At 39.0% G+C, this 15,261-nt stretch overlaps 1 protein-coding gene across 1 annotated transcript in view; it reads left to right on the top strand.

The window, feature by feature from the left end:
• Nucleotides 1-9,936, top strand: part of crppa (CDP-L-ribitol pyrophosphorylase A) — a 60,383-nt gene extending 50,447 nt beyond the window's left edge. Inside the window, exon 10 of the mRNA XM_014019020.1 lies at nt 8,779-9,936. Within this exon, the coding sequence (XP_013874474.1) occupies nt 8,779-8,781 (3 nt within the window). The 3' untranslated portion in view covers nt 8,782-9,936. The remainder of the gene's footprint in view (nt 1-8,778) is intronic.
• The last annotated feature ends 5,325 nt before the right edge of the window (nt 9,937-15,261 follow it).

Genomic DNA, 15,261 nt, shown 5'->3' with positions numbered 1-15,261 from the left:
ATTTTCATCTTAAAATTTATTTTTCAGTTTCAAATTTGTTTTTCAGGTTCAAAAGTTTCAATTTGAACAAAACTTATGGCCCCAATTTAGCTCAGTTTAGACAGTTAGACACTGGTGCTCCAGACCGAAGCAGATCTCTCAGTCAGACGGTCTGCAGGTGACCTGGTCACTCAGGCCTCCCTGCATTAATCTGGTTCCCTCAGCTTGTCCCACACTCTTACATGAATGTGAGCTTTTTCCACTCGTCCATACAGTGAGACACCTGGCACCTAATTGAAGTTCATCTCAGCTGTTGGAAATCTGGATTTAAAAAAAAAAGTGCCAACTTCACGTCTGCTTTTAAGACGCAGGGCACACGAAGAGAAACCACAAAAAGCTGCTCGTCCTGGAGACCAGAAAACAAACACTGAGGAGGTGAAGGGAACAGACGAAGAATCTGAYCAGTGAGTCAGGATGTTTAAAAATACAAGAGAGATGGTGTTTGATTGATGTCTCTGGATCAGTTTAATTTAATAGATATTTGATACCTAACTTTAATTGGAACTTTGATGTCAGTTCATTTGCTCTGATGCAACAAATGTTGAAATTGAATCCTTGACAGTAGTGCCCTCTGGTGGAAATGTCCCAGTAAGGAGCATATCTAAGGAAACCAGCTTGTTCTGTTCTTGYCTAACATAGAATTTTAGCTTTTTAACAGTCCTTCTTCTTAGCTACATGTCTTGGATGTGAGGATATATTAAAAATATCTGCATTGATGGAGCTTTTCCAGATGTGTGAGCTGCCCAATGCACCTCTATACCATCAGAGAGGTGAGCTTTTGAACCCTGCATTGTTAACATGCTTTATAGTCCATCTTCTTTTTAGTATGGAGGACTTGGAAATTCAAAATAACCTTTTTATAAAATTTCAATTTCTATATTTCAATATTTGATGTGTTTATGTGTCTGTATGTGTGTGTGTGTGTATGTGTGTGTTTATGTGTGTGTGTGGGGGGGTGTCATTGTTTTTGTACTGGTTTTATTTTTTTCAGGATCTTTGGTCGACCTTAGCACATAACGGCTGCACCGATCAACGTGAAATTTGGTAGAAATATAGATGAGTTCGACCTGCACTGTGCCAGCCAATGGTTTTACAATAGACCCCATATTTGAGGAGGGGGCTACATCTGACAAGGGGGTGCAAAAATGCTTAAAACCCCAAAACTATTCAACATAGGAGCATTAGGTTTATTTATTTTTTGTTTTTTTAGCTCTGATGAAGGGTTATCCCTCAGGCCCACCAATGAGCAACAACCCCCCCCCCAATCAATCAATCAATCAATCAATCAATCAATCAATCAATCAACCAACCAACCAACCAACCAATCAATCAATCAATCAATCAATCAGTCAGTTCTGGTAACCTCTAGTTCCGGTGTATTGGTGCTTTCATTCGGGTGTCATTTATGCTACCACCAGTGGTGGGCACAGTTCCATTAAAACACTAATAGGGGAACTYATTTCTTGATTAGTGCTTTAGGGCTTTTGCTATTTTTAAATCCATTAGTGGATTAGCACTTGCTAAATGTWTGGGCTAAATGTAGAAGCACTAACTGAGGTCTTTAAATGTTATTGATCAACATTATTGTTCACAGTTGAGGCTGAAAGCTGTCACACATTTTGTTCATATACTGTATGTGTCACTTATCTACAAGGTCACGTGTCAAACTCAAGGCCTGCGGGCCAAATATGGCCTGCAGGTGACTCCCATTTGGCCCACCCAGGGCACTAATGCCCCTTTTCCACCAGRGCCACTTAGTGTAGTGTCGGTACGGTTCGGTACGGTTCCAAGCTGTTTCCATTAGGCCAGATCCATGGAACCGGCACTTTCTTAGTACCTACTTCATTGTGGTTCCAACTAGGGGTCGACCGATACATCGGCCGGCCAATATTTTTGGCCGATATTTGCGTTTTTTCCTTGTATCGGTATCGGCCGATACACTGTCCGTTCGGTCGATCTGTTCTTTGGGTCACGCGAGCGTATGTGTCCGCCCCTTCCCCCGGGGAGAGCGCAGCAGCTAATGTTATGAGACAGAGTGCTAACAACAACAAGGGTGAGTTATGAACTATAAATGTGTTTTTACCCTCTGTGTTAGAATATGAGGGAAGAGAGAACAGCTGTGTTTAAGTTTCTTTCCAGACGGGAGCGCTGCGACATGTTTTACTTTCACTTTCGCATCACACTGTAATCAGCGTGTCCGCATAGTTTTTCTTATTAAAAATGCTGGAGCTGCTCACATGAGGCATAGAAAAACACCTCTATTTGTTCTCCCTGCTGGATTAAAATAAAAAAAGCTTTCGGTCTTTTCTCGCTGAACGTTTTAGCGAGCGCAGCCGTCCACCATCATGTGAACCAGACACTGTTCACATCACGTTTACTGTGACCGCAGTGGTGATGCTGCTTCTCTTCGGTGTACATTTCAAACTTTGATCTAAAGTTAACATCAGCTGTTTTAAATGCATTTTTTGCCTGGTGTTAAAAACGGGAGCAGCAGACTGAGGCAGAGATGCTGTGAGCGCTGTGTGTGTGAAGTCCTCACAAAGATAGCAAGATGTATGTGTGTGTCTTCTTTTTCTCTGTGTTGCTCTGACAGTTTTATTTAGGCTTGTTGCTGTTTTTGTATCAAAAATGCTGGGATATTAAAAAATAGTAATTTAATGTAAAATATATTATTCTTATTAATATACAAATAAGAACAGAATATTTAGCGTTAGATAAAATAAATAATGAATTTATTTATTTTAAAAATTTTTAAAGAAGAAATCCTGTGTGGTAACACTCAATACAGCCTGCATCAGACAAGGCTTAGTTAATAAATGTTTTTTTGTTTGTTTGTTTGTTTTGTTTTGTTTTAAATTAAGACTTGTGTAACATTTGTTATCATTCTTACTTTTATCACGTTAATGGAGGAAGAAAAAGTAGTATCGGCTTCAAGAATCGGCCAAAAAATATCGGCTGCACGTATTGGTGTATCGGTTAGACTGATGTTTAAAAAATTGGTATCGGCCTTCAAAAACCTGTGCCAGTCGATGTCTAGTTCCAACCGGCCCCGGCTGACACCAAAATGCGATGTCAGAACACTGTTCGTCACTGACTGGCTAAATTTTTGCAAATGTTTAAAATTTCAAAAGTTATTCATCAAATGTGTTTCCATCTCTCATTTTGCCCATTAACTTTTTTACAAAACACCTAAAAACCACCTCCACCAACCGCCCAAAACACACCCATTGGAACCGGACTGGAACATCAGTGGAAAACCAACCGGTCCGACCCGTACCTACACCGACCGTTCCGACACTACACCATGGAAAAGGGATGTTAGTGACAACATTCTGCACACTGTAAATACTGTCTCATGTCGACTCTGAAGAATGTTCCATGTGTGTCGACTGGATTACTTTAGTGCTTTAGAATTAGCTTTTGCTAAATTTTTCAGTGCATTAGTGCTTTAGAATTAGGGGACCTAAATATTTGAGTTAGTGCTTTAGGGTTAGTGCAACTAATATTTAGATTAGTGCTGCCCACCACTGGCTACCACTACGCAGTATCTGGTTGTTTATTATATTAAATGATGACATTAAACCCCTGCATTCTGTTTTTATCCCCATTTTAAACAACATCCCAACTTGTTTTGGAATTAGAGTGGAAGTTAAAACATTTCAGGTGGATTTTCACTTTTACTCTTCAGGACTGTGTTATTCTTCTAACCACAGATTCAAACTGAGTTTATAAACTTTGTGGTTTTGGTCACCACCATCAGATATTCAAGCACCTTCTTTCTTCATATTGTTAGAGTTTATTATGTTGTTCTTGGAAACCAAATGAAGAACCGTTGCGTCGTTAAGAACCGATGACAGGAGCGAAGACTGTGGGGAAGGACTTGCAGCCGCTCCTTCCTGTCGGTGTCCAGTTTCTCTCCAACAGCAGAAGTTGGCAGGTTCGACTCTATTCTTTCTTTTATTGTGCCGTCTCTCCTGCAGCCTCCGTACTCACGTGTTCTCTCCGACACTGGGAGCTGTGGCTCCTGGGGGCCAAATGAAGTCCACATTTCTCCCCCTCCGAGCTGTCAGTGCTCCGCGCACAGCTGAGGCGCGCCGTAAAAAATGAGACTCAGCGGGACATCAGATCTCTCGCTGACAGCTTCGTCTGAAGATTGAGTCTGTCGAAAGTTGATGATCTGCATAGGATGCAAATGTGGACGGTCCCCGGGGCCCACTGTGGGGGCCGTGGTGAACCACAACTGTGTTTTGAGCAACAGTCTGCCAGAACTCTTTGCAGAAGAGTTTTATTCAGTAGCCTGGAATGGAGTTCTTGCTTTGCCACCAGCTCAGCACCCTGCAGGATCACCACTGGTTATCACTCAGAGCTTCAGGAGAAGAATCCCAGGATGGAAAAAATATAAAACAAGATAAAAATAATATTACTCCTTAAAGTTACTTTTAATCTGCAGATAATTCATTTATAATGTCAGTTTTTATAGCAGGTTAGAAAGAAGGGAAGTTGTGTTTCGGTGCAACAATTAAAATAGAACCAAAATAAACACACGAAGGCTTGAAAAGATGAAAAAAAGAAACGAGCTTTTCTGCTGAGCACTGAGTGGAACAGAGTTTCAGATCGAAGCAGTGATGAAACCTTATTGGCTCCAAGAGTCTGAATAAAACCCCAGAACAGAAACAGAAGTTTGACACATTTTTGTTTCCTAATTACTGTCTGTTTTCCAGACCCTAATGTCCAGATGTCACTAGATTTTTCATCCATTTGTGATCCCTTCATACAAACTGCGACAGTAAATGTTTAGAAAGCGGTCAGACTTTAATGTGTTTGCCCTGAACATCATTTAAAATCAACAGACGGAGGAAACGTGACAGGAAACATCTCCAAACCTAATCTTCTTGGATGGGTTTATGGTTCTGCTAAAAACAGCTCAAGTTGTGTTGGTTTTGTAAAAGTGTGCTTCTGTTTAGAGAAAAACAGAAAAACTGTCTGTTTTAAGGCCAACTTGTGACTGACAGCTTCAAACACTTTTTTTAAATTCAGATTTTCATTAGTTAAAAAATAAAACTCTGGAAACAAACATCCCATTTTTGTTTTAATTTATCATCTTTTAGCTCTATAAAGTGCAATAATAACTAGACATGGGTTTTTACGATGTAAAAACAAGTGTGCATTACTATGTAGCATGTCATTGCAGCATGGCTTTGCCTGCAGCATTGGACTTGCAGAATGAACTTTAACCAAGTTCAAATGTGTTTTCTGTACCAGCTTGTGCCTGTCACGTCAGCAGGTGTTTGTAAATAAGGTAATTGTGTGACAATATGAAATTTGAAGAGATTTTTTGTTAAAGTTGCATTAGCTGGGTTTTGAACCCCGATCTCCCACATGAAAGTTCATGACATAGACCATTAGACCAATAAACCTGTGGCAGGGGTTGGTTTGTATGTGTGCAGAAAGAGGCCACATTGCCAATACAATTATTGACACAAAAATGCATAATATTACAACAACCGAGCAGTATTAAGACAATGTTATAGTAAAACATCAACATACAATCATATTAGTATTGTAAACACTGAACTACTGAGTTGAAATATTAAACTATGGTGCAGTACCAAGTTGAGTGCATGGGGCAGTATTGGACCAATACAAGGCTCCATTGACTGCCATTATAATTCATTAAACATTAATATTTCATAAACTATAAGTTTTACAGGCACCAAAAGGCATAGCCATCATTTGGCACAGGAGCTTTACAGATATAAATTACAATGGCAGCTCTAGGACAAAGTATGCAGGAGGAGAAGCGTGCCAAAGTTGAGATGATTTGGATGGGAAATGAATCATAATAGTGTGCATTGCATTGGCAATGCACACTGACTAGAGAATTTGCATTTCCTGCAAAAAAAAAAAAAAAACAGTGTAAATGCCTACTCTTGAAAGGTTTTTACTGAATAGCTAAAATATCTGAAAATATGTTGTTGTAGCTAAAAAAAGATGTAGCTAAAATAACAGGGTTCCCGCGGATCCTTAAAAAGTCTTAAAAGGCCTTGAATTCATCAATTCAAAAATAAGTTCTTAATTAGCCTTAAAAGGTCTTAAATCAATCTTCCGAAGTCTTAAAAATGTTAACACATTATAAGTAGGATGACTGTAATTGTATCAAATCTTAAAATAATTGGTAACATTAATTTGTTTTTGAAATATTCCCATTCAGATGTTCCCTTCTGACACCACTTCACATGCAAATATCTCAACAAATGTCCATCTGAGCAGTGTGAAATTCACTTTTTAGTGTTACTAATGTTGTCTTCCCAAAAATGCATTCATATTTCTTACAAAAATTTGATGTCACATGCACTTTAAGGTTTCATCTACAGCAAGCTGGGGTTGAGAACCCACTGTGGGTCATAAAACTGCAAATGTTGGGTCATTAGAGGATTTCCAGAAATTAAATAAAGTTTAAAACTGACTGCTAAGAATGTTTTTTAATAAACAATTGGTCTATTAGCAATATTTGAATAATTCAACCAAAAATACTTTGATTAATGAGTTTCTGCCACAGTTGAAATGTTTTTGTCATTTGTATTTATTGTGAAATTGGTCTTTAATTTGATTTCACTTGGCATTTAAGTCTTGAAATGTCTTATTTTAACTTTCCATAAACTGTAGGAATCCTGACTAACTGAAATTAGCACAAAGAAACAGAATGAGCATGTTTGCTGAATTAAGCCGTAAAAAGCAAAAATGATCACAAAAATGTGAATCAGCTAAAATGTAACACACTAAAAAAGAGCTGAAATTAGCAGAAAACAGTTGAAAATATAAAATAGCAGAAACACAAATTTTTTTTTAAATTAGCTGAAGAGTAGTAGAATGATACAGTAGCTAAGAAAAGCAGAAAAAAGCTAAAAATAACTAAATAGAAGCCAAAAGAAGCTGAAATCAGCCCAAAGAAGTATCAGAACCAGAAAAAAAGGTAAAAAGTTCAGTAAAGATTTATTAACATTTTGAAAGTTTAGGATGCTGAAGACAACTCCATTCAGTTTTAAAGAAAAAAACATGCAGTAACAGCTAAATATTTTAAAAAGCATAAATTGCCGAAAAACCTAAGGTTATAGTTTGCAGAACAATACATGCGCCAAAAAACGTATGGAAAAAATATTTTATTTTGTGAATTATAAAGTATTCACTTAAGTTCTATAATGCCAGTTTTTTCCCCCTTAAACCAACAGACAGTTGTCTCTGATGGATGTTTGCAGGTCGCTACAGATGAGAACGTTTATGTCGTCTCAGTCTACACCAACTAAAACTAACAGAAATCAGGAGCTGGCCTCTGGCGTGTTTATAACACTTGATAAAGATTTGTCCCAAAGTGAGAACATCTTTTAAATAAATTGCCAAACCAAGTACAAACACGTTTTAAACTAAAAAAAGGCAGTTTTAGAACTGGGTTTAAACATTTACTGAGCGGTGAAACATAAAGAAAAGCTTAAAAACCTTTGTGACATTTTATTTTACAAATGAGTTTTACCAACTAAAAACCATCAGATAAAGTTCCTGTTAGTAAAAGAACTGATTATTGTAAGTTTAAAGAAAATAACTGTGATTTAATGTTTAGTTTAATGTTTAGTCTAACTTTATCTTTGCAGGACTGAGACTCAAACAGTCCAACAGGGTGGATTATATATATTTATATGTACTGTATTTATAACATACATGTATATGTATGTATGTAGGACAGAGTTAAATAAAAGGGCAAATTCATCCCAATTAGCTCCAACAATTATCTACAATTACAGCGATGGGAGACGAGATCGCACATCAGCTTTGGTTATTTGTGTTTGAAGGTGGCTGCCGGGGCGGGGGAGCGGGCGGGGGTCTCCATCAGAGGTGCAGGACTGGACCCAATGACTCATCCTGAAAGGATCTAAAGTTCTGGTTTGGCTTTTAAAAGAGAGCGGGTCCAACTGTCACAACTGTGAGAGTATGAAAAACACCCATTCCCTGGATCTAAACAAAACTGTGCAGAGAAAAGGAGTGGGAGGGGAAATGAAGGATGGAGGGATGGAAACGACAGGAAGGAAGTTGGAAAATAATAAAACTGGTGATTAGACTGAGAGAAAAGGGATAAAACAAGAAATATTGACCAGAGAGAATATTCAACAGGAGACAAAACATTTAAAATGTACTTCAAGAAGTTCAATGAGAATCTGCAGAAGTGTTTAAGTGAAAAATGACAGAAAAACATTTGGAAATAAAAAAAAATCAGAAAAACAAATAAATAAATCAATAATCACAGCTGAAGAAATGAGCAAAAAATCCTTAAAATATTAAAAATTGCAGATTGAAACAAAAATAAGTAAATATTTTTTAAAGAAGATTATAAAACGGGACAACATAAAATGAAATGATTGTGAAATATGGGATCTTTGAAAAAACAATGGAGGAAACTAATGATCCGGAAAAAAAACCATTCGAAGAAAAAAATAAGAACAAAAAAGAGAAGAAATAAAACAACTGAAAATAAGATCAGTAAAGAAAATTGAGCAGAAAATATTAAAGCAGAAAAATAAAACTTCAAGAAAGTTTTGAAAAGTTATAAAAGAAACAAAAGGAAGTGAAGAAAACAGTAAAGTAAAAATAAAGAACAGATCAATATTTGCAGCTGAAACACCTGCTAAAAGAAAAGTAAAAGATACTCTTTAAGTAAAATAAAACTTTTTATTTTTATTTTGTCTCCAGTGAAGCTGAAAGTGATCGAGGGGCCGGTTAGTTAGAAGCAGCTGTGTGTTTGACCCCCACACCCCCACCCCCGCACACAGGATCTCCATCACGCTGACAGCCGGGCCGCAGCTCAGATCAGGATTCAGGAGGACCAGCAGGTCTCAGCTGCTCCTGAACTTGATCAGGCCCACCTCCAGAGGGCGGGACGGGACATCCTAACCATCCAGGACCCATCGCTCCTGCAGAGACTCAGGATGGAAACCAGAAAGTCAGAATCTGCAACATTTCTATCATTTTTATTTTATTTTTACAAAAAACTGCTGATCTTTTCAGCCACTCTTCTGCTCTGAAAAAATGACTACATTTCTTTTTTCTCTTGTGACTGAGCTGCTGCTAAACTAAAGCTTAACTAAATTAAAGCTTTTGCAAAGTACTATACAAATACTAACATAAATATTTAGGGTCCCTTTACTCCCTACCTCCTCTTATGTCGTAATATGACAAGATTTTTACTTTTATTTTTGCAGGAATTTGACCGTTTAACAAACYTTTGTTTTGTCAGAGGAGAAAAGGCGCGTAAATAATGAATTTTAGACAAATAATTCTGTAAGATAATCTGTGCATTAATTATGTTTGAATCAAACCCGGTGCTGTTTGAACACAATAAYTTGTTTCTGCATCAGCTTGCACACATGGCTGCCATCTGAGCTCAGCTTTTGGAGGTGATTTTTGCAGTTCCTCCTCACTGTGCAGTCCTTTCGTTTTGTGTTTTAGAAGTCCGAGCGTCACATTAGTTCTTTATTRTTGCACTCATTAAAAGAGCACAGGTTTATTTTATAGCAGGGACCTGGTAGAGCAAATGTTTGTGAACAGCAGCATCTTCTGGCCTTTTGTGAGGTTTGCTTGGTAAAGGCTAAATTAATATACTGCAGCAGCAAACTCGGTTACAAACACTAAATTATTACAGATCAGCTTAACATCTTTGTGACATTTTTGTCTTACAGAGTCGGAGAAATAAATTAATCAAACTGTTTTATCATGCCGTTACAGTCAGCATCATTTRGTTAAACACGGCTCCACCACCATGTCTGTCTCCTGTCATCTGCAGACGTTACAATCATTAATAGTTCATCTTTTCTCTGTGTGCAGATTGTATTAAAAGTGCAAAAACCTGTAGGTGTTTTTTTCCTGGAGTTCTTCTCTGAGCTTTGTTTTCCTCATGTTGCTCTTTTTTTTAAACACATCTTATYCTGAGATCTGCTGACTCAGCGTTCTCTAAATTCCATTTGTTCGGTTACTTTTAGCTTTTAGCAAAACTTTAGGTAATTTTTGCTTTAAAAAAATTCTTCTACTGTTTTCAACTGTTAGCTAGCTTTTTGTGACTAAACCTGTTTTACTACTTTTGGCTTTTAGCTGGCTTCTTCCTACATTTAGTTTTTAGCAAGTGTTTCCCTATTTCTAATTACCTATTTGTATTTTTTTTATAACTTTTATTTTACTGCTTTCAGCTACTTACAACTTTGCACCTTTTGTAAATTTTAGCTTCTATCTACTGTTTTGTTATTTTGGCTTTTAGCTTGCCTTGTACTGCACTTAGCTTCTAGTGTTTTGCTATTTTTAGTTACCTATTTATTTTTTATAACATTTAGCTTTTCTTTTATGCTTTCAGCTACTCTTTGACTACTTTTAACCTTACTTTTAGCTACTGTTTTGTTTCTTTTGGCTGTTAGCTTGACGTTTTATGTATTTAGCTTTTGCTGTTTTGCTATTTTGACTCTTAGCTGGCCTTTTTCTTCATTTAGCTTTCAGCTAGCGTTTTGCTACTTTTAGCTACCTATTTGTTTTTATAACTTTTAGCTTTGCTTTTATTGCTTTCAGCTAATCTTCAATTATTTTGAATCTTTTGTGGCTATAAGCTGATGCTGGTATTTTTTAAATTTAGCTTCTAGCTAGTGTTTTGCTAATTTTAGATACATAATTATTTTTAATAACATTTATTACTTTTATGCTTTCAGCTACTCTTCATCTACTTTTAACCTTACTTTTAGCTGCTGTTTTGTTTCTTTTGGCTGTTAGCTTGACTTTTGCTACATTTAGCTTTTAGCTACTGTTTTGCTATTTTGGCTCTTATCTGGCCTTTTTCTTCATTTAGTTTTCAGCTAGTGTTTTTCTACTTTTAACTACCTATTTGTTTTTATAACTTTTAGCTTTTCTTTTATTGCTTTCAGCTAATCAACTGTTTTTAATCTTTTGTGGCCATGTGCTTCTGATGCTGGCCTTTTTTAAGTTTAGCTTCTAGCTACTGTTTTGCTATGATGTTTTTAGCATTTTCTCTGATATTTTGCGGAAAATTATTTTTCTCTTGTTTGAGACATTTATCGTCATGAACCTTTTGAAAACCAGAAGCTTTCAAAGACTGAARGGAGAAGCTCAGGATGGATGTCTTAAATAAAGTGTTTTTTTTAAATTACTGCAAAAATCCTCTCCTATTCAGCCGAACCGACCGTCTTACACAAACACATTCACAGACTAAATACACCGTWGAGACAAATTCCCTCTCGATCTTTCCCATGAACATGTTTCTCTGGTTCTGGACCCTCTTTCCACCCCCTCCGTCTWCATCAGTCCTGAGTTCTGGGCCTTCGCTCCCTCCGGACCACGGTGAAGGATTGTAACTATTTTCTCCAAAACGAAAAGCCTCAAACACAACAACAGCAGATTCGTCATCGCAGCTTGATTTGTGTGGTAGCGTGGGAGCTGTGATGTGCTCTCAGCAGCACCCTTCGCACACATCAACCCATCAGTGTTGCATGAAAAACTCTGCAGGTTCTGGAAGCTCCCCGCATCGCTCCCTCCCACAAAAAAAAAAAAGATTTACGAGTCAGAATCCTTCACAGCACTCACTTCCTGTCAGCGAAATCTCCAGACGTCCTCCTCTGTTTTATACTGTCACGTCCCATCTAGATGGCCGGCTGTGGAATTTAGTGCACGGCTGCATTGGTCATGTCCGCACATGTGTTTCTCTGCGGGAAGCTCTGCCGCTGTTTCACTGTCCTCATTCAGTTTTAACAGCTTCTCTTCCCTTTCTTTATGCACAGACTCACTTTGTGTTTTCTTTCTATTTCTTAATCACCTTTTTGGCAGGATCCTCATCGGTCCTGACAGAAATACTGTGTCATGGCTCCTAAACGGCTCCAAACCTTGGCTTCACGTTTGGCGTCATCGGTTAGCTTGACAGCTTTGTTTTCTGCTGCTGCTGCGACATTTTACTGCCCAACAGTAAGACGATTAAAGAAGCTGAAACACAAAGTAGACAGAAGGAAGGTGTCTGGTATATTTCATCACAATTTGCCTCGACAGGGAGATAAACTTATTTTTTATCTTTTTCATTTTTTACTGCAAATAACTGCACACCTCCAAGTGACATGCTCTGGCAATATTTATTAATATGCACCGGCCCCTGAGCACCTAATTGGCAGTTTTGGAACTGGCCCGACTTGTGATGGCTCCCTCAGCTGCCAGCTCCCTTCCTAAAATGGCTGTCCTGACCACAAGCCTTCAGTTGGCCGAGCACTTTTCACGGAGCTGGGCTGTAAATCCTTTTCCCTCTCCCTCCTCGCTCTCTAACGTCTTCATTACCCAGGCTGTTTTGTCAGCACACCATTGGGTGTAACAGAATACCATGCTGACCGACATTTAGGTCATTTCCTCCTCTTAAGACCAGATATTGCTCTGCCGCAAAGGTAGCTGGATTGCCAGATTGGAGCCCTCGATTGCCAGATTGGGGACCCGGCTAATCTAATTAGAGAGTGAAGGAAAGAGGCCCATGGGGCCTGCAGAACTGGGACCCATGGCGGAGCCAGGACCGGTTCCACCTTCTGAAAAACTACGCGCCGCAAAATACAATGTGGTAATGTCTGCGGGTCTAATTCTTCCGGACGGGAGAGAGCTGGACTCGGTGCTGCAGACGGCCACATCCCTCGCTTCAGAGAAAAAGAAAAAGGAGGGAAAAAAGGGGGGGCAGAGAGAAGAAAGAGTCCGAGGATGATTTATGTCCTGCTGTGCAGACACAGAAATAAATCCAGCGTCGTAGAGCAGAGAGGAGAGCAGGCCATAAAGCACAGGATCAGTTCAGAACTGGTTTCCCCCTTTTTTAAAAAAGAAAAACCCCAAATGAGCTCAAATGTTCCCTCATGTCAAAGCCAATCGCTTTGTTTTATGTCATCAAGGCCTTTAAAAAAGTCCCATTTTTAAGAGGAGGCGTGGCTGCCTGTGTGTTGATGACATACGAGTTTCGCTCTCTGAAGTGATCCCTGGTCTAACGGAGCTGATAATTGGGGTCTTCGGTGGGGAACGGGCTGGTGGCGGTGTGGGAGGCCTTGTTTCAAAAAATGTGCCTCCAATTTGAAGCCAAAGAAAATTATTGGGGTTGCTGCTCCTTACTTCACTTTGGGCTCGATGTGCTGCGGGGAGCCTGCATGGTGTCATGTTTTTATGCACCTACACCCACACACACACACTCACACACATGTGTGCACCTCCAGGTGGCTGGGAGCCGTGCATATATTTCACACCCACTCTGCTACGATCAATTTCACTTCTTTGCATGCGTCTAGTTAAGTGTGCAACTTTTACAAGGTAGAAGGGGATCGGTTTCAAACTCCCCCAGACGCCCCAGCTTCGCTCCGTCTCCATTAAACGGCCCTGATGCTGACCAGTAAAATGATCACTACGCCTAAGTGTGACCCCTGGAATCTGCTGAGGAAGACCAACAGAGGGAACACGCAACCTGGGTATTTGAGGGATCAAATAAACAAATCAATTTAAGCATATATGTGTGTATTAGCAGTTATTCCTGAGGGACATTTACAAACATTTAAAAGATTAACTGTCTAGATTAACTGTCTACTGCAACAAAACTGATTTAGTGAGATGTAAAAAAAAAAAATTATGAAATCATTTCAGAGCATAAAACAAAATATATGTTGTGTATTGCTTTATTCTACCGAGCCAATAGTGTTACAGTTGCACATGTATCACCTGCATGACTTGTTCTCATGTGACCAAAGAATAAACTTGGCCAAACTACACCTGGACCAATCCCAGGTCTCTTTCCTCTCAAACCCCTGCAGGTCGAGCTTCATCCTGAGCTTGGTTCTGATGGAAGTTAGGGGTGGACGTGTCAATCCACGTTTCGATACCTAGATGAGTATCGTATCYGATATGTACAAGCGCAATGAGAACCATTCATTTGTTTGTGTTTTTTATTTGCAGTTCTGGCTTTATCTCTCACAAATAAAGTAAAAAATAAAGTCCAAATGGTTAGGGGTTAGTTAGTCCTCTACATCAGAGATTCTTAACTCTTGGGCCGCGAWCGCCACAATGAGGGCCTCAAAAGAAAAAATCTATTTTTCAACTGTGGGCTGTGAGGTCCGTGAGATGTGAGTTGCAATACACTTTCTCACCACTAGTAGCAGTAGTGTGCCATCAGATGTTAGCCAACTCTTTCGATAGTGATGTTCAATACTGACAATATCCTATATGCCACGGTCATTAATGACGTATTTCCGGTAAAATTCTTGCCATGCTGCTCCCTTCCACTCCCTGCTTACTGCCTATGTTTTTAGCGTTAGCTCCTAGTATTAGTCCGTGAAAAAGTCACAAAAGTTGAAGCATCTGTGAGCTACTGGTATAAAACGTGAGTTCTGTTGTGTGCCGTTGTGTCAACTAACAAGCAGGTACGATCGAGTAGTTAGGTTTTATCCATTTTCCTTTAGATGAGGAGGTGACAGCAGAGGATCATAGCATTACAGGCAAAACTTATTTTTAAAAGCTCATGCTTGCATTTGTAATCGGCATTTCTAACCTGAAGATATTCAAGAGTCAGCATCAGAAATGAGAAGATGGAGGTTACAAAAGAGAAATGCACATTTATCCGCTTAATGCCAAGACCGAGAGAGSAAAGACCACCTCCACATGACAGCTAGCAGGAAGCTAACACATCAGCCGGTACAAAGGTAGGTGTGTGTGCGTGTTTGTGTTATATGAAATGTTTTTATGCAACTTTGTCACGAGTTTTATGCAAAAGTAAAAACTTGTTAGATTGTATATTACAGCGTAGACTAAAGCCGAGTGACGAGCCCCCCTCCCCCCGAGCACCGAGAGCAGCAGAACCTCCTCCTGATAATCATTAAGTTTTCAGTTCACTAACGTCGGGGAAAACGATCCAAACCATACAAGTAGCCCTTCGATTTAAAGCCCAGACTCTGCTCTTTCCAACAATACAAATGTCACAGCTCTACGTGAAAAATTCACGGAACAAGCAGCCACGGAATAATGAAAAAGGCTAAATTCTGGAACCATAAACACAAACGTCTTCCCTTTGTTTTTATGTCTTTAATCCACTTTGGAGTGATTTTTTTTTCCACTTGGCTGGACCTGTACGTCTCCTGTGTTAATGTTGGTACATGTAATATGCTAATTCTGTACTGTGGAGATCAT

This window comes from Austrofundulus limnaeus, unplaced genomic scaffold, assembly GCF_001266775.1.
Source record: "Austrofundulus limnaeus strain Quisiro unplaced genomic scaffold, Austrofundulus_limnaeus-1.0 Scaffold207, whole genome shotgun sequence".
NCBI lineage: Eukaryota > Metazoa > Chordata > Actinopteri > Cyprinodontiformes > Rivulidae > Austrofundulus > Austrofundulus limnaeus.
The sequence above is the reverse complement of the archived record's forward strand: the minus strand, read 5'-3'. Positions and strand labels throughout refer to the sequence as shown.